The sequence below is a fragment of the Phyllostomus discolor genome, chromosome 5 (genome assembly GCF_004126475.2).
Source record: "Phyllostomus discolor isolate MPI-MPIP mPhyDis1 chromosome 5, mPhyDis1.pri.v3, whole genome shotgun sequence".
Taxonomy (NCBI): domain Eukaryota; kingdom Metazoa; phylum Chordata; class Mammalia; order Chiroptera; family Phyllostomidae; genus Phyllostomus; species Phyllostomus discolor.
Genome location: NC_040907.2, coordinates 68020563 through 68037285, shown reverse-complemented (window position 1 = coordinate 68037285; position 16723 = coordinate 68020563). Strand labels below are relative to the sequence as shown.

At 38.0% G+C, this 16723-nt stretch overlaps 2 protein-coding genes across 2 annotated transcripts in view; both read left to right on the top strand.

Moving 5' to 3' along the window:
* LOC114496240 (guanylate-binding protein 6-like) overlaps positions 1-16723 on the top strand; it is a 58591-nt gene that overhangs the window by 35258 nt on the left and 6610 nt on the right. The window lies entirely within an intron of this gene.
* On the top strand, positions 748-16125 carry LOC114496610 (guanylate-binding protein 6-like). Its single transcript, XM_028512214.2, has 11 exons — positions 748-1038; positions 3111-3314; positions 4728-4855; positions 6662-6771; positions 6973-7169; positions 9888-10133; positions 10856-11136; positions 11860-12072; positions 13039-13141; positions 13442-13635; positions 14599-16125. Exons 2-11 carry the CDS (start codon positions 3125-3127, stop codon positions 14812-14814), a joined length of 1878 nt encoding a protein of 625 aa, XP_028368015.1. The 5' UTR covers positions 748-1038; positions 3111-3124; the 3' UTR covers positions 14815-16125.

Genomic DNA, 16723 nt, shown 5'->3' with positions numbered 1-16723 from the left:
GTGCAAAGAACATTTTGACTGTTGCCAGATGGGAGGGGTGTTTGCAGGGATGGTGAAAAAGGTGTAGGGGGTAAGAGGTACAAATCTGTTTTTACAGAATAGTCATGAAAATGTAAAGAACAGCATAAGGAATGTAGTTAATAATATTCTAATAAGTATGCATGGTGTCAGATGGGTATGAGATTTATCATGGTGATCACTTCAGAAGTTATATAATGTCAAATCACTGTGGTATACACATGAAACATAATATTGTATGTCGACTGTAATTGAAAAATTAAAAAATGATTTAACAAAAATTTGTTGATTGTTATGATTTCTTTGTTCATTTTGAATATTCACTTTGGAATTTGTATTTTTATATTATTTTACATATTTGAAACAAACACTAAAAATATATAAACTACAGACCTTTGGTATCCCCCATAGAGCCACCACAAAGACATAAGTGGAAGAATATGCTGTAAAAATAATAGTGGTTATCACTGGACTGTAAAATTTGGAGCTGTATACACCCACTATTTAATGAAAACGACAAGTTAAAAACAAGAGTACTTAAAATCAAGAAAGAAATGGAATAGTCTAAATGAAAAATTAAACAAACACCCAAATTGCCCCCAAAAGTACCCCTGAGAGACAAGGCTGTTGACACCTGCCAGCCTGCTGTTAGGGGATAGCATTCAGCCTGGGCTCTGTGCTCATCCAGGGAACCCAAGCCAAGGGAGGAGCAAGGACGGGCGCCGGATTCAGAGGCAGGCTGTGGAGGAAAGAGGTCCTCGTTTCTCCCCCACACTGGAAACTCCAGCCTCCGCTAACAAAAAGGAAAACCCTTAACGTTTAACACCACTGGATGCGCGTGTCCTTTCGATTTCGGTTTTCCTCAGCCTCACTCATAACGTCTTGGCTCTAACATCCGCTTGATTTTCAGCTGCTAAAAAGAACAGCCGGTACCAGAGGACCCAGGAGCCGGAGAAGCACGCGAGGGCAGAGCGAGGACAGCTGAGAGAACTTGTCTTCTTCCTGCAGCTCCCACGCCACGTAAGTTCGGTCCTAAACTTGGTTTTCCACGCTCGTGTTTCTTAAAGGACAATGCGTGACCAAGAGCACTTCCCACACTGTAGACGAAGGGTCTGCGCTGGTGGCAGGAAGGCAGCCAGAAACCGATCAGGGTTTGGAGGGCTGGGGAACGCGGGAGGAAGCCCTTTGTTTGCTCTGGGAAGCTCAGCGTCTTTGGGTCCACAGGATGTGCTGCTCCAGGCTGCACACAGAGCCCTGCCGCATCTGCAGAAGGGGTTGAAGTCCTTTCTTGGCCTAAGGGACTAGTGTCGCCCCCTTGCAGAGGTGCAGGGTAGGGCCACTTCCCTCATCTCCCTTCTCTTGATGACTGGCACCTGCTGGATATTGGAGAAACCAGGAAAAAAATGGTCTTCAACATAGAATCTAAACATTAAAACACTCTTTATTGTATTAACCGTACTTAGTATTCCGAAGATTCTATAAAGGGGTATTTAGATGAAATTAATTCATTCTGAAGTATTTTAATCAACTGTTAGAAACAGCTATAAGGTCTAAGCCTTTTTTAATCCTGCAGTTTCCAAATGTGTGGTCCCTACCAAACAAATTACCTAAATTATTTCTGTTTTTAGGTTCAGTTGTTTCTGTTTCCTTTGCAAAAATAACAATATTTCTCAGTTTGTTTTAACTTGTACACACTAGCAACAGAAGAGTGGGAGGAGGAAAGGGAGCAAGCAGGGGTGGGAAACAACTGGGAGCTTGTGCTTGGACAAGCTGACCTGAGGAGCCTGGGGCAGAAATGCTCACTTATCAACATTCTTTTGCATGCAGTTTGGTTTTGAGCTTAAACCCCTCAACTTCCGACTCAAAATGGTCTCTGAGGAATGCAGTGGTAAGGGCACCTGTAGCCTCATTGTCTGGGCTGCAGGCTTCAGCTGTGGCTTTAGTTCTGGGAAAGCCCAGCTTCTCCATTTGGAGCAGAGGTAGCTGTGAGGTGACATCCTCGCAGCATGGCACATAACCAGGGCAGCTGCAAGTGGAGTGGAACAGACAGATGCATGGAGAAATGAGAAATCAGGGTCTTCTGACTCTTTAAGGGGGTGGGGTACGGGCAGTGGAGGTAGTTTCTTCATCCATGAGCATAATATTCCTCATTGTAGTGTATATTAGGATGAACTTATGGTTCTCAATCGTTACTCTATATTAGATTTATCACCTACACAATTTAAAAAATTTTAATTTTTAATTTCATTTATTTTTTAATCAAAAGCAATCATGGCTCAGGGAGCTCTGGATTGCCTTTATTTATTGGAGAAGAAAGAAAGAAAAAAGAAAGAAAGAAAAAAGAAAAATGGACCAGACATAATTGGTCTGCGTAAAGATTGTGGCCTCATTTCCACTCCCAGTCTCATCCTTAAAAGTTGGGAAATAAGTACGCTGTCCCTGGACTAGACTGTTAATCACTACTCACACCCAAACTTGATTAGGATGCCTCTCAGTTGAGCTTCATTCTTGATATGTTCTGAAAATTGGGAAGGACCAGCACAGTGCTTCCTGGAAAATAAGTAGTACTTTCTCCTTCCTAACAAAGTCCTATGGTAGACATGTCCAGGAATTATGCAGACTCGCTTAATATTTTCACATAGATATTTTTAATGGTACACAGAGGGTGCAGAATTAGGTCATCCTAGTGCCAGGTCTTCCCTCAGCAGCAGCCTCATTGCCCTCTTTGCAGCTGGTTAAGTCTTAAGTTTGGTGGCAGGATGTTCTCATAAGGTGACGGCTTTGCTTCTCAGTGAGGATGACCCTCACATTGGGTAGGCCCACTCCAGTGCATTATAAGAATTGGCCGCCCAGAGCCAACAACAACATTCAATCAGAGGTCCTTATGGCATTGGGAGCAGTTTGGCCCTTGCAGAGAGTCACTGTAAGGGCAGAACCAAAAATCGATGAATTTTTCATTGTGGGGCTTAGCCGATGCTTACTGTGACAGGAACAAAGCAGAAAACTCACACAGCCTAAGGTGATGGATGCTTTGTATAATGCCTCATGGAGAGTAACAGTATAATCTCTTTTCAACTGGGATGTTCTCCCAGGTTGGCAGGTTGCCATGGCATCTGGACCCAACATGAGAGCCCCTATTTGTCTGGTAGAAAACATCAATGAGCAGCTATCAGTGAATCAGGAAGCTCTACAGATTCTTGAGCAGATTTCTCAGCCAGTGGTGGTCGTGGCCATTGTGGGACTGTATCGCACAGGCAAATCCTACTTGATGAACTGTCTTGCAGGACAGAACCATGGTGAGTGCTGTCCTCTGGCAGGGGACATGTTTTTTTAAATTTTTTATTTTATTGTTCAATTACAGTTGTCTATATTTTCCCCCTACCACTCCCCACCGCACCCCAGACAAATGCCCCCCCTCCCTTGCTTCTACCCTTTCCCTTGGTTTTGTCCATGTTTCCTTTACAGTAGTTCCTGAAAATCCTTCATACCATTATCCCCTCCTGCCTCCCCTCTGGTTACTGTCAGATTGTTCTTACTTTCAGTGTCTCTGGTTATACTTTGCTTGCTTTTTTCTTTTGTTGATTATGTTCCAGTTAAAGGTGAGGTCATATGGTATTTGTCTTTCACCACCTGGCTTATTTCACTTAGCATAATGCTCTCCAGTTCTACCCATGCTGTTGCAAAGGGTAGGAGCTCTTTCTCTCACTCTGCTGCATAGTATTCCATCCTGTAAATGTACCAGAGTTTTTTGATCCATTCATTTACTGATCTGCACTTAGTTTACTCTCAGCACTTGGTTATTGTAAATTGTGGTGCTATGAACATGGGGTGCATAGGACATTTTTTTTTACTCTATATCACAGCTTATTAGTTTTCTTCCCTGGTTACATGGGTAACTAAACTCCTCTCAGTAAAACAATCTTATAATTCTAATTCTCACCACTAAATTGTTACCTTATTGTGTTCTGTTACCATATTCTTTATTTTATTCTGTTAAGGAAAATGTACCCATACAAAGATTCTAGCCTTTTCACTTGTTTGAGCACTGTACTTTTTTTTTTTAATTTTTAAAATTGAATTTATTGGGGGTGGCATTGGTTAATAAAATTACATAGGTTTCAAGTGTACAATTCTATAAAACATCATCTGTGTAATGTACTCAAACACTGTACCCTTTTAATTGTGTCTCCTTTCTCTCTCTCATAACGTATTTTGCTTTTCTTATGAAATATTTCCATCAACATATAAAGATGTCTGAATACCTATTATCTCAAAAATTCTTCAAGAATTTATATACTATTGAGGCTACCAACCCCCCACACCTTTTTTTATCACTTTTTCTGGCAAAAAAATATCATTTTAATTTTTTTCCCACTTATTCTATTCCCAGGTTTGTCTTTAATTCACTTATATTTGGTTTTGAATTTTACCAGTCTTTCAAAATGTTGTTATAGTTAAACAGTTACCTTCATTATTTGTGGTTCAGTGATGCCTCTTTGCCTCCATATTGAGTCCTTACTTCACATTATTCTTACACTTTATACTCCCTTCTACTGGGAATAAATGACACACACAGCAGGACATTTTTATGAAGTAGAGAACGGACCATTTTGTATTCTGGGGTACTTACAACAAGTCTGACTTTGTAGCCTTTGGCTGCTTAGATTTTCTACTTTCGTTTTATGTTGCTTTTCATGCATCCACTGCAGGTTTCCCTCTAGGCTCCACCGTGCAGTCGGAAACCAAGGGCATCTGGATGTGGTGTGTGCCCCACCCCTCCAAGCCTAACCACACTCTGGTCCTTCTGGATACCGAGGGCCTGGGTGATGTAGAAAAGGTAAGGCAGAGAGTCACAGATAAAGTATTTTACATCTGAATTTTCTTCTTAATGTTTTATGATTCTTTGTAATTTCACAGCTGTGATCTATTTTGAAATCTAGAAATCTAACTATATATATAAGGCAAATTTTGGTTTATTGGATTCTCTCTTCCAGGTAAGATGTCATGGTAGAATGAGTAAGCCTTTTTTATTTCTGGTTCTATTCAATTTAATAAACAATTCTGAACACATAATTCCCCAGCATCTGGATTAGTACTGTAGATATTAGTGTCCAAAGTAAAGGCCATGCCCGCAAAGAGTCTACAGCCCTATGGTGAAGTTCATTAAGTAGTCACAGATCAGTCTGTAAGGTTTTACGACACCTCTGAATGCACTGATTCTAAAAAAACATATGTTTGTTCCACAACATCATTAAAAATTGTTTTTTTAATAATGTTTTAATTTTCTATGAGTGGGTGAAATGAATAATTTCTTCTTTTCTGCCTTAGTTTGAACCTTATTTGGGAATAGTACTTAAATTTGTATGACTCTGTTTCTATCCAAGAAGAGTTAAAAATTCTGTGTTTATTTTTAAATCTACATATCAAAGAATGATATAATCTTGCTATCTAAATAATTTATTGTTTGTTGTAAGTGCCATTTCTTCTTAACTTAAATGATTACTTTTAAAAATTTAGGTCAGGGAAATAAATTAATGAAGTGGCTATCCGCCCCGCCCAAACTCTCATATTGAGTCTCCTAGGTATATGTCCCAGTTTATATAGTTTCTCTAGGGAATGGCTTTAGATTGTTTATAAGACAAATAATGTCTTGATTAGATCATTATTGAGACACAGCTGGCTATAATCCATACAAATAAATTATCATGGCCATTAAGGCCGTTCCTCTGGCTGCACCAGGTTCACTATCTGCCTTAATTTCTTGACCTACCCTTTGCTTCAACCAAATCAAATAACTATAATTTTATTCCAAAGACCCGTGTATTTGACAATCTCTAACTTTGCTTCTGTGAGTCCTTCTACTTCCAGAATTATCTTCATTTCTTCAAGTCTACATGCTACTAATTCTTTCACACTCAACTAAGACTTTGAGTAAAACTTTATAATATGTAATTTTTATTCCAGTGTTTATAGCTCTGTTTTTCCTTGATAGATATCTAAACTTTTAATTAATATTATAGCTATAGGATCCACTGCCTATATGCATTACTAAGATGTAAACCTCCTATAAATTTTTTCATCATTGCTGTATTTATCATAATGTTTGTCGCTGCCTTAAATAAGTCATTTTCAAAGGTAACAACATTTTAAACATTGCCTTTAGAAACTTAAGCACAGTGGGAAACACTCAATAGCTCCTACAAACATTTGTTGAATTTAATTGCATATAAGTTGAATCCTCGGTTGTGCCAGCTATGGTGAATTTTGTATGGCCTATGATGAACAAACGTGAAGAATGAATGCATGCTAACATCTAACACTGAATACCTAATTGCACACCAGGCACCATACTAGTTTTTCTATATGTTATTTTTGTCATCCAGTTGAATAAAATGAAAGCCCTGTGAAGATAAAATTCTTTTATATGTGAAAAATCACAGTGACAAGAAATTTAATTGCATTTGTCAAAGCTAATACCTATATTTATGCCTGTCTTTAAATTTACCTCTTTGCATGGTGAGTACATTAGCTGAAATAAAAATGAAAGACTGATTGACTTAGTGTCTGAATGAATTTCTACATAGTAAACTCTCTTTTTTTTACTGGTAAACTCTGAAATGTCTTGCCCTAATATGCTTCCTAGGGTGACCCTAAGAATGACTCGTGGATCTTTGCCCTGGCTGTGCTTTTGAGCAGTATGTTGATCTATAACAGTATGGGCACCATCACCAACCAGGCCCTAGAGCAGCTGCAGTATCCTTCCAGGGACCACACCACCATGGGTCCTGGGGTCTGTGGGAGTTGAGATCCAGTCACTTTCTCCTTTCCTCTCACTTAGTTGCCTTTGGTGGAGTACAAGAGACCTCGGGAGAAAGATTAATGTTTATAATAAATTTTATTAGAGAACTGTGGGAATTGTGGGTGGGAAATTTCTTTTCCTTAACTAGGTCCTAGTTATGTGACAGAGCTGACAGAACTCATCAGGGCAAAGTCCTCCCCTACACCGGATGGAGGAGATGATTCCATGGAGTTTGTGAGTTTCTTTCCAGACTTTGTTTGGACCGTACGGGATTTCACCCTGGAGCTGAAGTTAAAGGGTCATCCCATAACAGAAGATGAGTACCTGGAGAATGCCTTGAAGCTGATTCCAGGTGAGAGAGCATGACTGGGCAGTAGATGGTACAATACAAGGTGGGAGGTGCTAAACACTGTCTGTCATTTCTGGAGTTGCATTTGTGTTTTAGACTAGATGAAATCTGTAGAAATGGTGGCTGAGAGGTGAGCTGAAAAGCTCTATGGACTGGAGTTTCAGTTCACATAGAGTAGAGCCTATATAATAAAAAATAAAGAAGGACATTACATAATGATAAGCAAATCAACCCAACAAGAGGATATAAACCTTGTAAACATTTATATACCAACATAGTAGCACCTGAATATATAAAGCAAATTTTGATGGACATAAGTGAAGAGATCAACAGTAATACAGTCAGTCATAGTAAGGGATTTTAAAACCTAATTGACATCAATGGATAGATTTTCTAAGGTGAATTGCATTTTTGGAAGCAAAACAAGTTTGAGTAACTTTAAAAACATTGAAATTATATTAGTTGTTTTCTCCCACCACAATGAAATTAGAAATCAAGTACAAGAAAAATACTGAAAAACACAAACGCTCATTGAAGCTAAAGAACATGTTACTGAACAATAAATGGGTCAACAATACAATCATAGAAGAAATCAAAAGTTACCGTGAGACAAATAAAAGTGAAACAATAACCAAAAAAAATTTCAATTACTTTATTATTGTTCAATTATAGTTATCTGCATTTTCTTCCTACCACTCCCCACCCCAGCCAAGCCCACTTCCCTCTCTTGGTTCCACCCTCCCCCTTCAATAACCAAAAATTTATAAGACACTGAAAAGCAGTCCTAAAAAGGAAATTCATGACAATACAAGCCTACCTTAAGAAGCAAGAGAAATCTCAAATACACAATTGAACCTTATACCAAGAACAACAAACATATTCCAAAGTAATGAGCAGGAAGGAAATAATAAAGATTAGAGCCAAACAACAAACAAAGCCTAGAGTAAGTAAAAAGAAGGACATAATAAAGATTAGAGTGGAAATAAATGTCATAGAGACAAAAAAGTATCAGTAATACCAAGAGCTGGTTCTTTGAAATGATAAACAAGATCGATGAACCTTTTTAACTAGACTCATCAAGAAAAAAGGAGAGAAGACCTAAAAATTAAAATTAGAAATGAAAGAAGTGACAAATGACACCACAAAAATATAAGCGATTATAAGAAAATACTATGAATAATTATATGCCAATGACTTGGACAACCTGGGTGAAATGGAAAACTTCCTAGGAACATACAATCTTCCAAAACCAAATCAGGAAAATGGAAAAACCTAAATAGACCAATTACAACTACTGAAATCAAAGCAGTAATAAAAATATTCCCAGCAAACAAAAGTCCCAGACCAGATGGCTGTCCAGGCCAATGCTATTTTAATGTTATTTTCATTCCAAGTCCAAATAAATACACAACAAAGAAAGAAAATTGTGGGCCAATATTTCTGATGAACATAGAAATCCTCAACAAAATATTAGCAAATTGGACCCAGCAATACATGAACAATATCATATAACATGACCAAGTGGGATTTATCCTGAGAATGAAAGGTTGTTACAATATTTGCAAAAAACATGATATACCACATAAAAATGAAAGGTAAAAATCACATGATTATATCAATAGATGCAGAAAATGCAGTTGATAAAATCTAGCACTCATTTATGATAAAATCTCTCAGCAAAGTGGTAATAGTGGGATCATACCTCACATAGACACATACAACAGTGTGGTGATAGCCAGAGGGAAAGACAGGTGGGGAGTAGGTGGGACAATTGGGATAGAAAGATACTTTGTTTGGGGCCATGTGTGCATGATGCAGTAGGCAGATGATGCTTTATTGAGTTTTACACTTGAGACCTATATGGTTTTACAAACCAATTTCACCTCAATAAATTCATTAAAAAATAAAGATTATAGTGCATAGAAATGACATAGAAGCACTGAAGAGATTCAAGAATATACGAATAAATGGAATCATATACCTTGCTCATAAATAGGAAGAATTAACATAATTAAAATGTCCATACTACCCAATGCAATCAAAAGATTGAATCTATCTAATTCAATCTTTTTCAAAATACAAATGGCATACCTCACAGAACTAGAACAAATATTCCAAAAATTTATACAGATCCTCAAAATACCTAGAATAGCCTCACAGTATGGAGAAAGAACAATGTTGAGAAAGAACACTATCTGATATCAAACTATACTGCAAGGCCATACCAATCTAAGCAACATGGTGCTGGCATAAAAAAACAGACACAGACACATAGATCAATGGAACAGAATAGAGAACCCAGAAATAAACCCAAATTTATATGGTCAATTAATATTTTACAAAGGAGAGCAGTAAATGGGTCAACAATACGATCATGGAAGAAATCAAAAAGCTTATTCAGCAAAAAACATCTTTCAAACAGATATTTTTCTTTTAAATGGGGATACATCTTTCTATTGACTCTATAGCAAAGTCATCTACAAACATGTCTTTATGTTTTAAATGAACGTGAAGAAGTATGTGTCTTTTTAATCACTGCTTTTGAAATATTTTGAATAATTATTCGAATAATGAATTGGGACACTGGGGGAAGCCATTTTGAGTCAAAGGGAAAAAAATCAAAACAAAAGGCTGCATTTAGGAAAACAAGGTGTCAGCACAGTTATAGGTTTCTTGCTCTGGGACTGTTCCTACTGTAATCTCTGGTCTTTTTACCCTCAGGAGGAAATCCCAAAGTCCAAATAGCCAATCTTCCCAGAGAGTGCATCCGGCATTTCTTCCTAAAACGGAAGTGTTTTGTCTTTGATCAGCCAACAAAGGACAAAGACCTTCTAGCCAATATTGAGAATGTTCCAGAAAGTGAACTAGATCCTAAATTCCAGGAACAAACAAAGAATTTCTGCTCTTACATCTATACCCAGTCAAGAACCAAAACCCTCAGAGAGGGAATCATGGTCACTGGGAAACGTGAGTCTTCTTTTCACATTCTGTGGGGGCTAACATATATATGTTTAATAAATTATGATGTGTTTCCTAGTATTTTTGTTTGGTTCTACATAGAATTGCAGCCATATAGACATTGGTATTTTATGAAGATATGTATATATTTTATAATTATCACACTTTTTAGTGCTAACAAGTTTCTCCCCAAAATTGCAAGCATTATCAGTAATATTTGTGGCTTCTATATTTCTGAAAAAATGTCCTCTATTGATAAGAAATCACTAACTGTGTATAAAAAATAGAATGTACTATTTTCTCAAGAAAAGTTCTTTATAAAAAATGTGACTTGCTAGGAGAATATAAAATATATCTGGGGAGTGTAGAGCCAACCAAGAATAAATATACATCCCTGAAAATCCATGGAAAGTTTTTAATTAGGAATAAATATAATTTCATTTACTTGCCCTTACCTATCTACCTATATAAATAATTTTGCTTTTAATTTTTAAATAGGAAATTATCTTTTCCAGATAAATTTTTGTATGTTAAATGAAGGTAAATATTTAATGTTTTTAGTCCTGTGTCTGGAAGAACCATACAAATGAATAGTCAGTAGGAAAATGAAAGGGATGATAGTAGAAGGAGTAGGATGTGCATATGTGTGTGATTCAGAAATATAGTCTCATATACTTCAATTTGTTGAGTGATAACTTAATATTTTTCTGTTAAATTTCCTGGCTTATTAGGGCTGCAGACTCTGGTGGTAACTTATGTGGACACCATCAACAGTGGAGTGGTGCCTTGTTTGGAGAATGCAGTGACAATTCTGGCCCAGATTGAGAACTCAGCGGCCATGCAGAAGGCAGCTGACCACTACAGCGAGCAGATGGTGCAGCAAGTGAGGTTCCCCACAGACACGCTCCAGGAGCTGCTGGATCTGCACACAGCCTGTGAGAGGGAAGCCATTGCAATCTTCATGGAGAAGTCCTTCAAGGATGAAAAGCAGGAGTTCCAGAAGAAGCTTGTGGTACTTTGTCTTCATACTTATTTACCCTTTGTGACCCTTCCCTTTGAAGAATGATGCCTATAAGTGCTTTTAGTGACCCCATTCCTCCTCTTTCACTCACGGATCAAGTAGTGTGGATTTATCATGAAGAATAGTGTTTTAGATGACTCCTGAGAATTACTTCTGTAATTGCCCCAAAGCTCAGGTACTTTATCATGAAACTCTCTGATCCCTGATGCCTAATCAGCATAGATATCACCTGAAGTGAATACTACTATGGATTTCAAGCCTGCCCAGAATACCCTAGGAATGACCCAAAAGCCATTCCTAAACTGGTCACTTTGTAACACATCTCCATTCCCAGGTACCAAAATTTCTTTATTAGATCCTCATTCAAGGTCATTTCCACCTACTATTGCTCCTTTTGTATCATTGTGTCATTGAATATAGAATCACTGAATGCTACAGCTGCAAGGACCCATGGAGATTAAATAATGCAACTACCAATTTTCAGATAAAGAACCTGAGACCCAGAGAGGTTGAGATTCTTCCCCAAGTCTTATAGAGAGTTTTCATGGTTATGAATAAATCAAGACTTATGGTTTCACATTTATTCCATGTCTTTCAGGAACAGAAAGCTTTTATTACAAAGACCACATCCAGATGTCTTTCTGACAGATTCTGTGGAATTTTATTTCCTTTGTTCTTTTATTCTGGTGACATCCTTCTATACTTCCCTTGTAGAAAATCATAAAGGATAAGAAGGACAACTTCATGCTGCAGAATGAAGAGGAATCTGTTAAGTACTGCCAGGCTAAACTTGATCAACTTTCAGCAGCCCTCATGGAAAGTATTTCAGCAGGAACTTTCTCTGTTCCTGGGGGTCACAAGCTCTACTTGGAAACAAAGGAAAGGATTAAAGGGGACTATTGCAATGTGCCCAGGAAAGGAGTGAAGGTGAGGAATATGGGAGCATGGGGATCCTACAGATTAAAGTCAGGAGGATCTCCTGAAAGTCTGAGAGCACAGCACCTGTTGTGGGTAATATGAGAGCATGGTGATATTATGACTGTTTAGTCCTTAAGTCCTATTAGTTGTTTTTCTTCTTAGGTAGAATAGAAATATTAAATCTCAAATGAGTGTGGATTTCTGAATTCTGCAACAGGCAGCACAGAAATTATTCATCTCTTCATTCAGCAACTTGACATTTAATGTGCCAAATGTTGATGATTTACAACTTCAAGTCAGACTCTTTGGCTTTAAAGCTGATCAAAAGTAAGAAAGGAAGTACATAGATAATTGCACATCACTATAATACTCATGAACCCGAGAAGGTTGGCTACATAGGTAATGGCAACATGTAATAATGTTAAAAAGCAATAATGATATGTATAGTGGAACTAATGTATATTGAACTGTTATTAGTATAAGCGTAGTGTTCTTTCCCTAGACTTTTAAATGTAATTCTTCAGATAAAATGAAGAAGCATTTGTACTTTTTGTGAACATTTTACACATCTGAACTGAGAGGCAGAGATAGGTTAAAATGACTTGTCTCAAGTTACAGCTAGCAAATGACAGAGGGAGAGTAGTGTTAACTAGAGACATTTCACCCTGAGGAAGCAAATATAGATAAAAAAGCAGCAGAGACAATGGGTCTGTAGAACTGAGCATGGTTTCCACTGGCTGGAACCTGGAGTGTGGGAAGGAAGGAGCCCTGGGAGAGAGACAGGAGGGAGAGAGGAGGGAGAGAGGACGCAGTGGGTATGGAGAACCTCTGGTCACTCTAAGGAGTCTAGACACTGTGTGTAGGGCCATGATACAGTTTTAATCCTGAAGAAAAATGTCTATGGACTTACTTGTTCTTGTTGCATTATTCTTCCCAGTAGAAATCGAAATACTTTGCTCCTGCTTGTTTCCTTAGGCAAACGAGGTCCTCCAGAGCTTCCTGCAGTCACAAATGACCATAGAGAAATCCATTCTGCAGGCAGACGAAGCACTCACAGATGGGGAGAAGGCCATGGCAGGTATGGGGCAGGGCAGGTTCCTACAGTGTCCTCAACAGGTGTGAAAAAAACACTTTCCCCCAAAAAAGAGCTCTTTTTCTTCTGTGGAAAAGATTCTCCAAAATCTGAGAGTGCCACAGGAACATCAACCAGTCAGGCCTTTCCAATGACATTCTGAACTATGCTGTTGATGGTGTGGTCAAGGGGGTTGGTTTAGAGATTTCCCACCTCTCCTCCAGGTTGGTTTGGTCTGTGATCTCAGAAAGGTAGAGATCAGACTTCACTTAATTTTCTTGCCTCTCTCAAACCTCCCTGGGGCAGAGGAGCGGGCCAGGAAGGAGGCTGCTGAGAAGGAGCAGGAGCTGATGAAACAGAAACTGCAGGAGCAGGAGCAACACAGGGAGGCTGAGAGGAGGAGTCTCGAGGAAAACATATCCCAACTGAAGGAGAAGATGGAGCAAGACAGAGAGAACATAATTAGAGAGCAGACTATGATGTTGGAGCATAAACTGAAGGTAAGTCCTGCTGTGGCTGCAGTAATGCTCGAAGGTCATTGCCCTGGACCCTCAGGTGGGTTGGAGAAGGTGGAAAGATCATCAAAGGAAGCACATTTACCACTTCTGATTTACTAAAATCCTAAATTCTTTAAAGCTTTCTTTTTAATTCTTGTTAAGAGCATTTTGAATTTTACTTTATATTACTTTGATTCTTGAGACTTTAGAATTGGCATGGTTCCTCCATTTCCCTTGGAGAATACGAATAGGATTTGAGCTGTTATTTTTGGAGATTTTGAAATGACCTTATGAGGCCTGTTTAAATAGGCATTCCAAACAATGTGTTTATTGTGACCAGCAACTGCTTTGCTTTATCAAGATCACTGCCAATTATCAAGAACCCTACAACAACCCAAAGGCCCTGAGGTATATCTATGGTGACGATAAACTATCAGAAATGTTCAGACTTCAAAACACAGGGAAGGGACTGCTTCCAAACTTGCTTCATTATTTTCTCCTGTGGCTCTCCCAGGTTATCATATAGTTTAGGGGGAATTCTCTCATTGTCTCTCCAGACATGATTACAGCAAATTTATAGAACAATGTGTAAGTTCCCATTATCTCTCCAATTTCAGTGACCATAACATCTCAAGTGAGACTAAAAATTAGTCCAAGCAGATAAAGGCTACCTCTCAACTGTCAAATTTGACCAAAACATACTACATATGTCCTCATGCCAGGGTTAACATTCTAGTAAATCCCTAATGGTTGTAGGAATATTGATGAAGCTATAAATTATGCTTCCTTTCAATGTTCAGGTTTAAGGCAAGAAATATTTCTTGTTAGAAAATTCTCTTTGATTTAGTAAGAGAGAACAATTTTAGGACCAAAAGAGATGTAGTTTGACCAAACACTTTAATACAAAATGTATTTTTGGGGGAAAAATGGGGACTTAAAAAGTTTTCTCTTCCCTTTTTTTTTTAGGTACAAGAAGATCTGCTTACTGAACAATTTAGGAAGAAATCTGAAGCTATGAATGCAGAGATAAATCAGTTGAGAAATACGATTGAAACTGGAAATGACAGTCATTTAATTTCAGAAACCTTGAGTATGATTATCATGGAACTCATTCCAATATTGTTTGCTAAACCTATTGGTAATATTGTGACAAGAATGAGCTCACTATTTAAAAAGATCTAGTTCTTCATTTAATGAAATTATAAAATGTAGGTATATGCTCTGGCTTATTTTTTTGTATATACACCTCTGAACTGAAAGGCAGAGACAGATTAAAATGACTTGGCTAAAGTTATAGCCAGCAAGTGACAGGGGGGAGGAGCAGCATTAACTAGAGACAACATTTTACCCTGGGGAGGCAAATATAAAAAGCACCAGAGACAGTAGGTTTGTAGAACTAAAGATGGTTCTCACTGGCTGGAACCTACAGAGCCGGCAGGAAGGAGCACTGATTGTTTTTTCATTCATACAAATTTTAAACATAAAAAGTGCCTGTTAGAGAATATTAATGCCTAGCCCACTTTAGGTGGACTAAGTGCATGTGCATTTTGATATAGCATGTTTACTTTTGAGAAATATACATGTGCAAAATTATATGGGAATATATATAAAATCTATTGAGGCATTGCTTTTAATGGCCAGATTTTTAAAACTACTTAAATATCCATCTATAAAAATTAGTAGTATAAATTTATCATGCCTGGCTGGTATAGCTCAGTGGATTGAGTGTGGGCTGTGAGCAAAGGGTCACTGGTTCGATTCCCAGTCAGCACATGTGTCTGTGTTGCGGACCAGGTCCCCAGTAGGGGGTGGTGCGTGAGAGGCAACCACACACTGATGTTCCTCTCCCTCTCCTCCTTCCCTTCCCCTCTGTCTAAAATTAAAATAAATAAAATCTTTAATAAATTTATCATGTACATATACTGGAATATTATGTAGCCAGTAAATAAGTTGAAAGTGTTACTCTATTTGTACCAATATAGAACAATCTTCAAAATATATCACACAGAGAAAAAAATGAAGTACAAACCAGCCTGTGTAATGTGTTTACTATAAATAAGTGTAACTATTGTGTGCAAACATTCATAAGTACACATGAATATTTCTGCAATGATTCATTAGAACTGAGTAACATTGGTTTCTCTGGAGAGGATTGATGTGATCAGGGGTGGAAAACATACATGCTTTTCATGATAAGCTGTAGATTTTGAATTTTATAAAGAAAGCTTGTATTAACATTTTAAATAAAGTTCAAAATAAAGAAAGAAAAATTAAAATGGAATACTAATATAGATACTAAGAAGAGAATGTGAAGTTGGCTATCAGATAATGAAAGTGTTCATTGCTTCTAGAAATGACATTAGTCTGCTCAAAGGTCAGAATACTACAAAACATAAAATTTGAATCCTCGTCTTGTTTTCGTTTTAGCCTTGGGTCTTGATCCTTTATATTTGTTTCAAAACTAAGATATAAACTTTCATGTTGCCCTTTGAAGTCTCAGCTAACTTATCCTCTTCTGCCTATCTTTGGACTACACTTTTAAGGTGTGAAACTCAAACCAGTAAACATAAGAATATGCACTGGTGAGAGGGATTCTATCATCTTAGAAGTGCAGTGGTGGCCTCTTTGCCATAGGCAAGAACCAGAAGGGACATATGCCATTGCAGGACTGGATACCCCTGCTAGTGTGGGGGATGATAAACGTTTATACATGGAGGCCAGGTATTGGCACTTCAATATCAGAAGCCAGGTACATACAATGATAGTAATGAGCATCATGGTTTGTCTTAGCTCAGGCTACTATAGCAAATTGCCATGTATTGAGCGGCTTAGACAATAAACATTTATTTCTCCCAGTCCTAGAGGCTGTTAGTTAGAGATCAGTGTGCCAGCATCCCAAGGCAAAGGGCCCTGCAACTCTGGGACAGGGACTAATGATAGCAATTTTCCCATTCCTCCCCCTAGGGGATCTCTACCCATTTACTTGGTACCTGTGTTCTGGGGAAATGGAAATGCTCAAGCAATTTGATGACTTTTAATAAGTCATCAGTGATACCAGTTATGGGAAAAACATCACAGTCTTGTGTCTGAA

Coding starts and splice junctions, on each gene's coding strand:
- LOC114496610 (XM_028512214.2), top strand. CDS start 3,125: ATGGCATCTGGACCCAACATGAGAGCCCCTATTTGTCTGGTAGAAAAC. Junction 10,134..10,855: donor AATCATGGTCACTGGGAAAC/GTGAGTCTTCTT, acceptor CTGGCTTATTAG/GGCTGCAGACTCTGGTGGTA. Junction 13,636..14,598: donor TGTTGGAGCATAAACTGAAG/GTAAGTCCTGCT, acceptor TTTTTTTTTTAG/GTACAAGAAGATCTGCTTAC.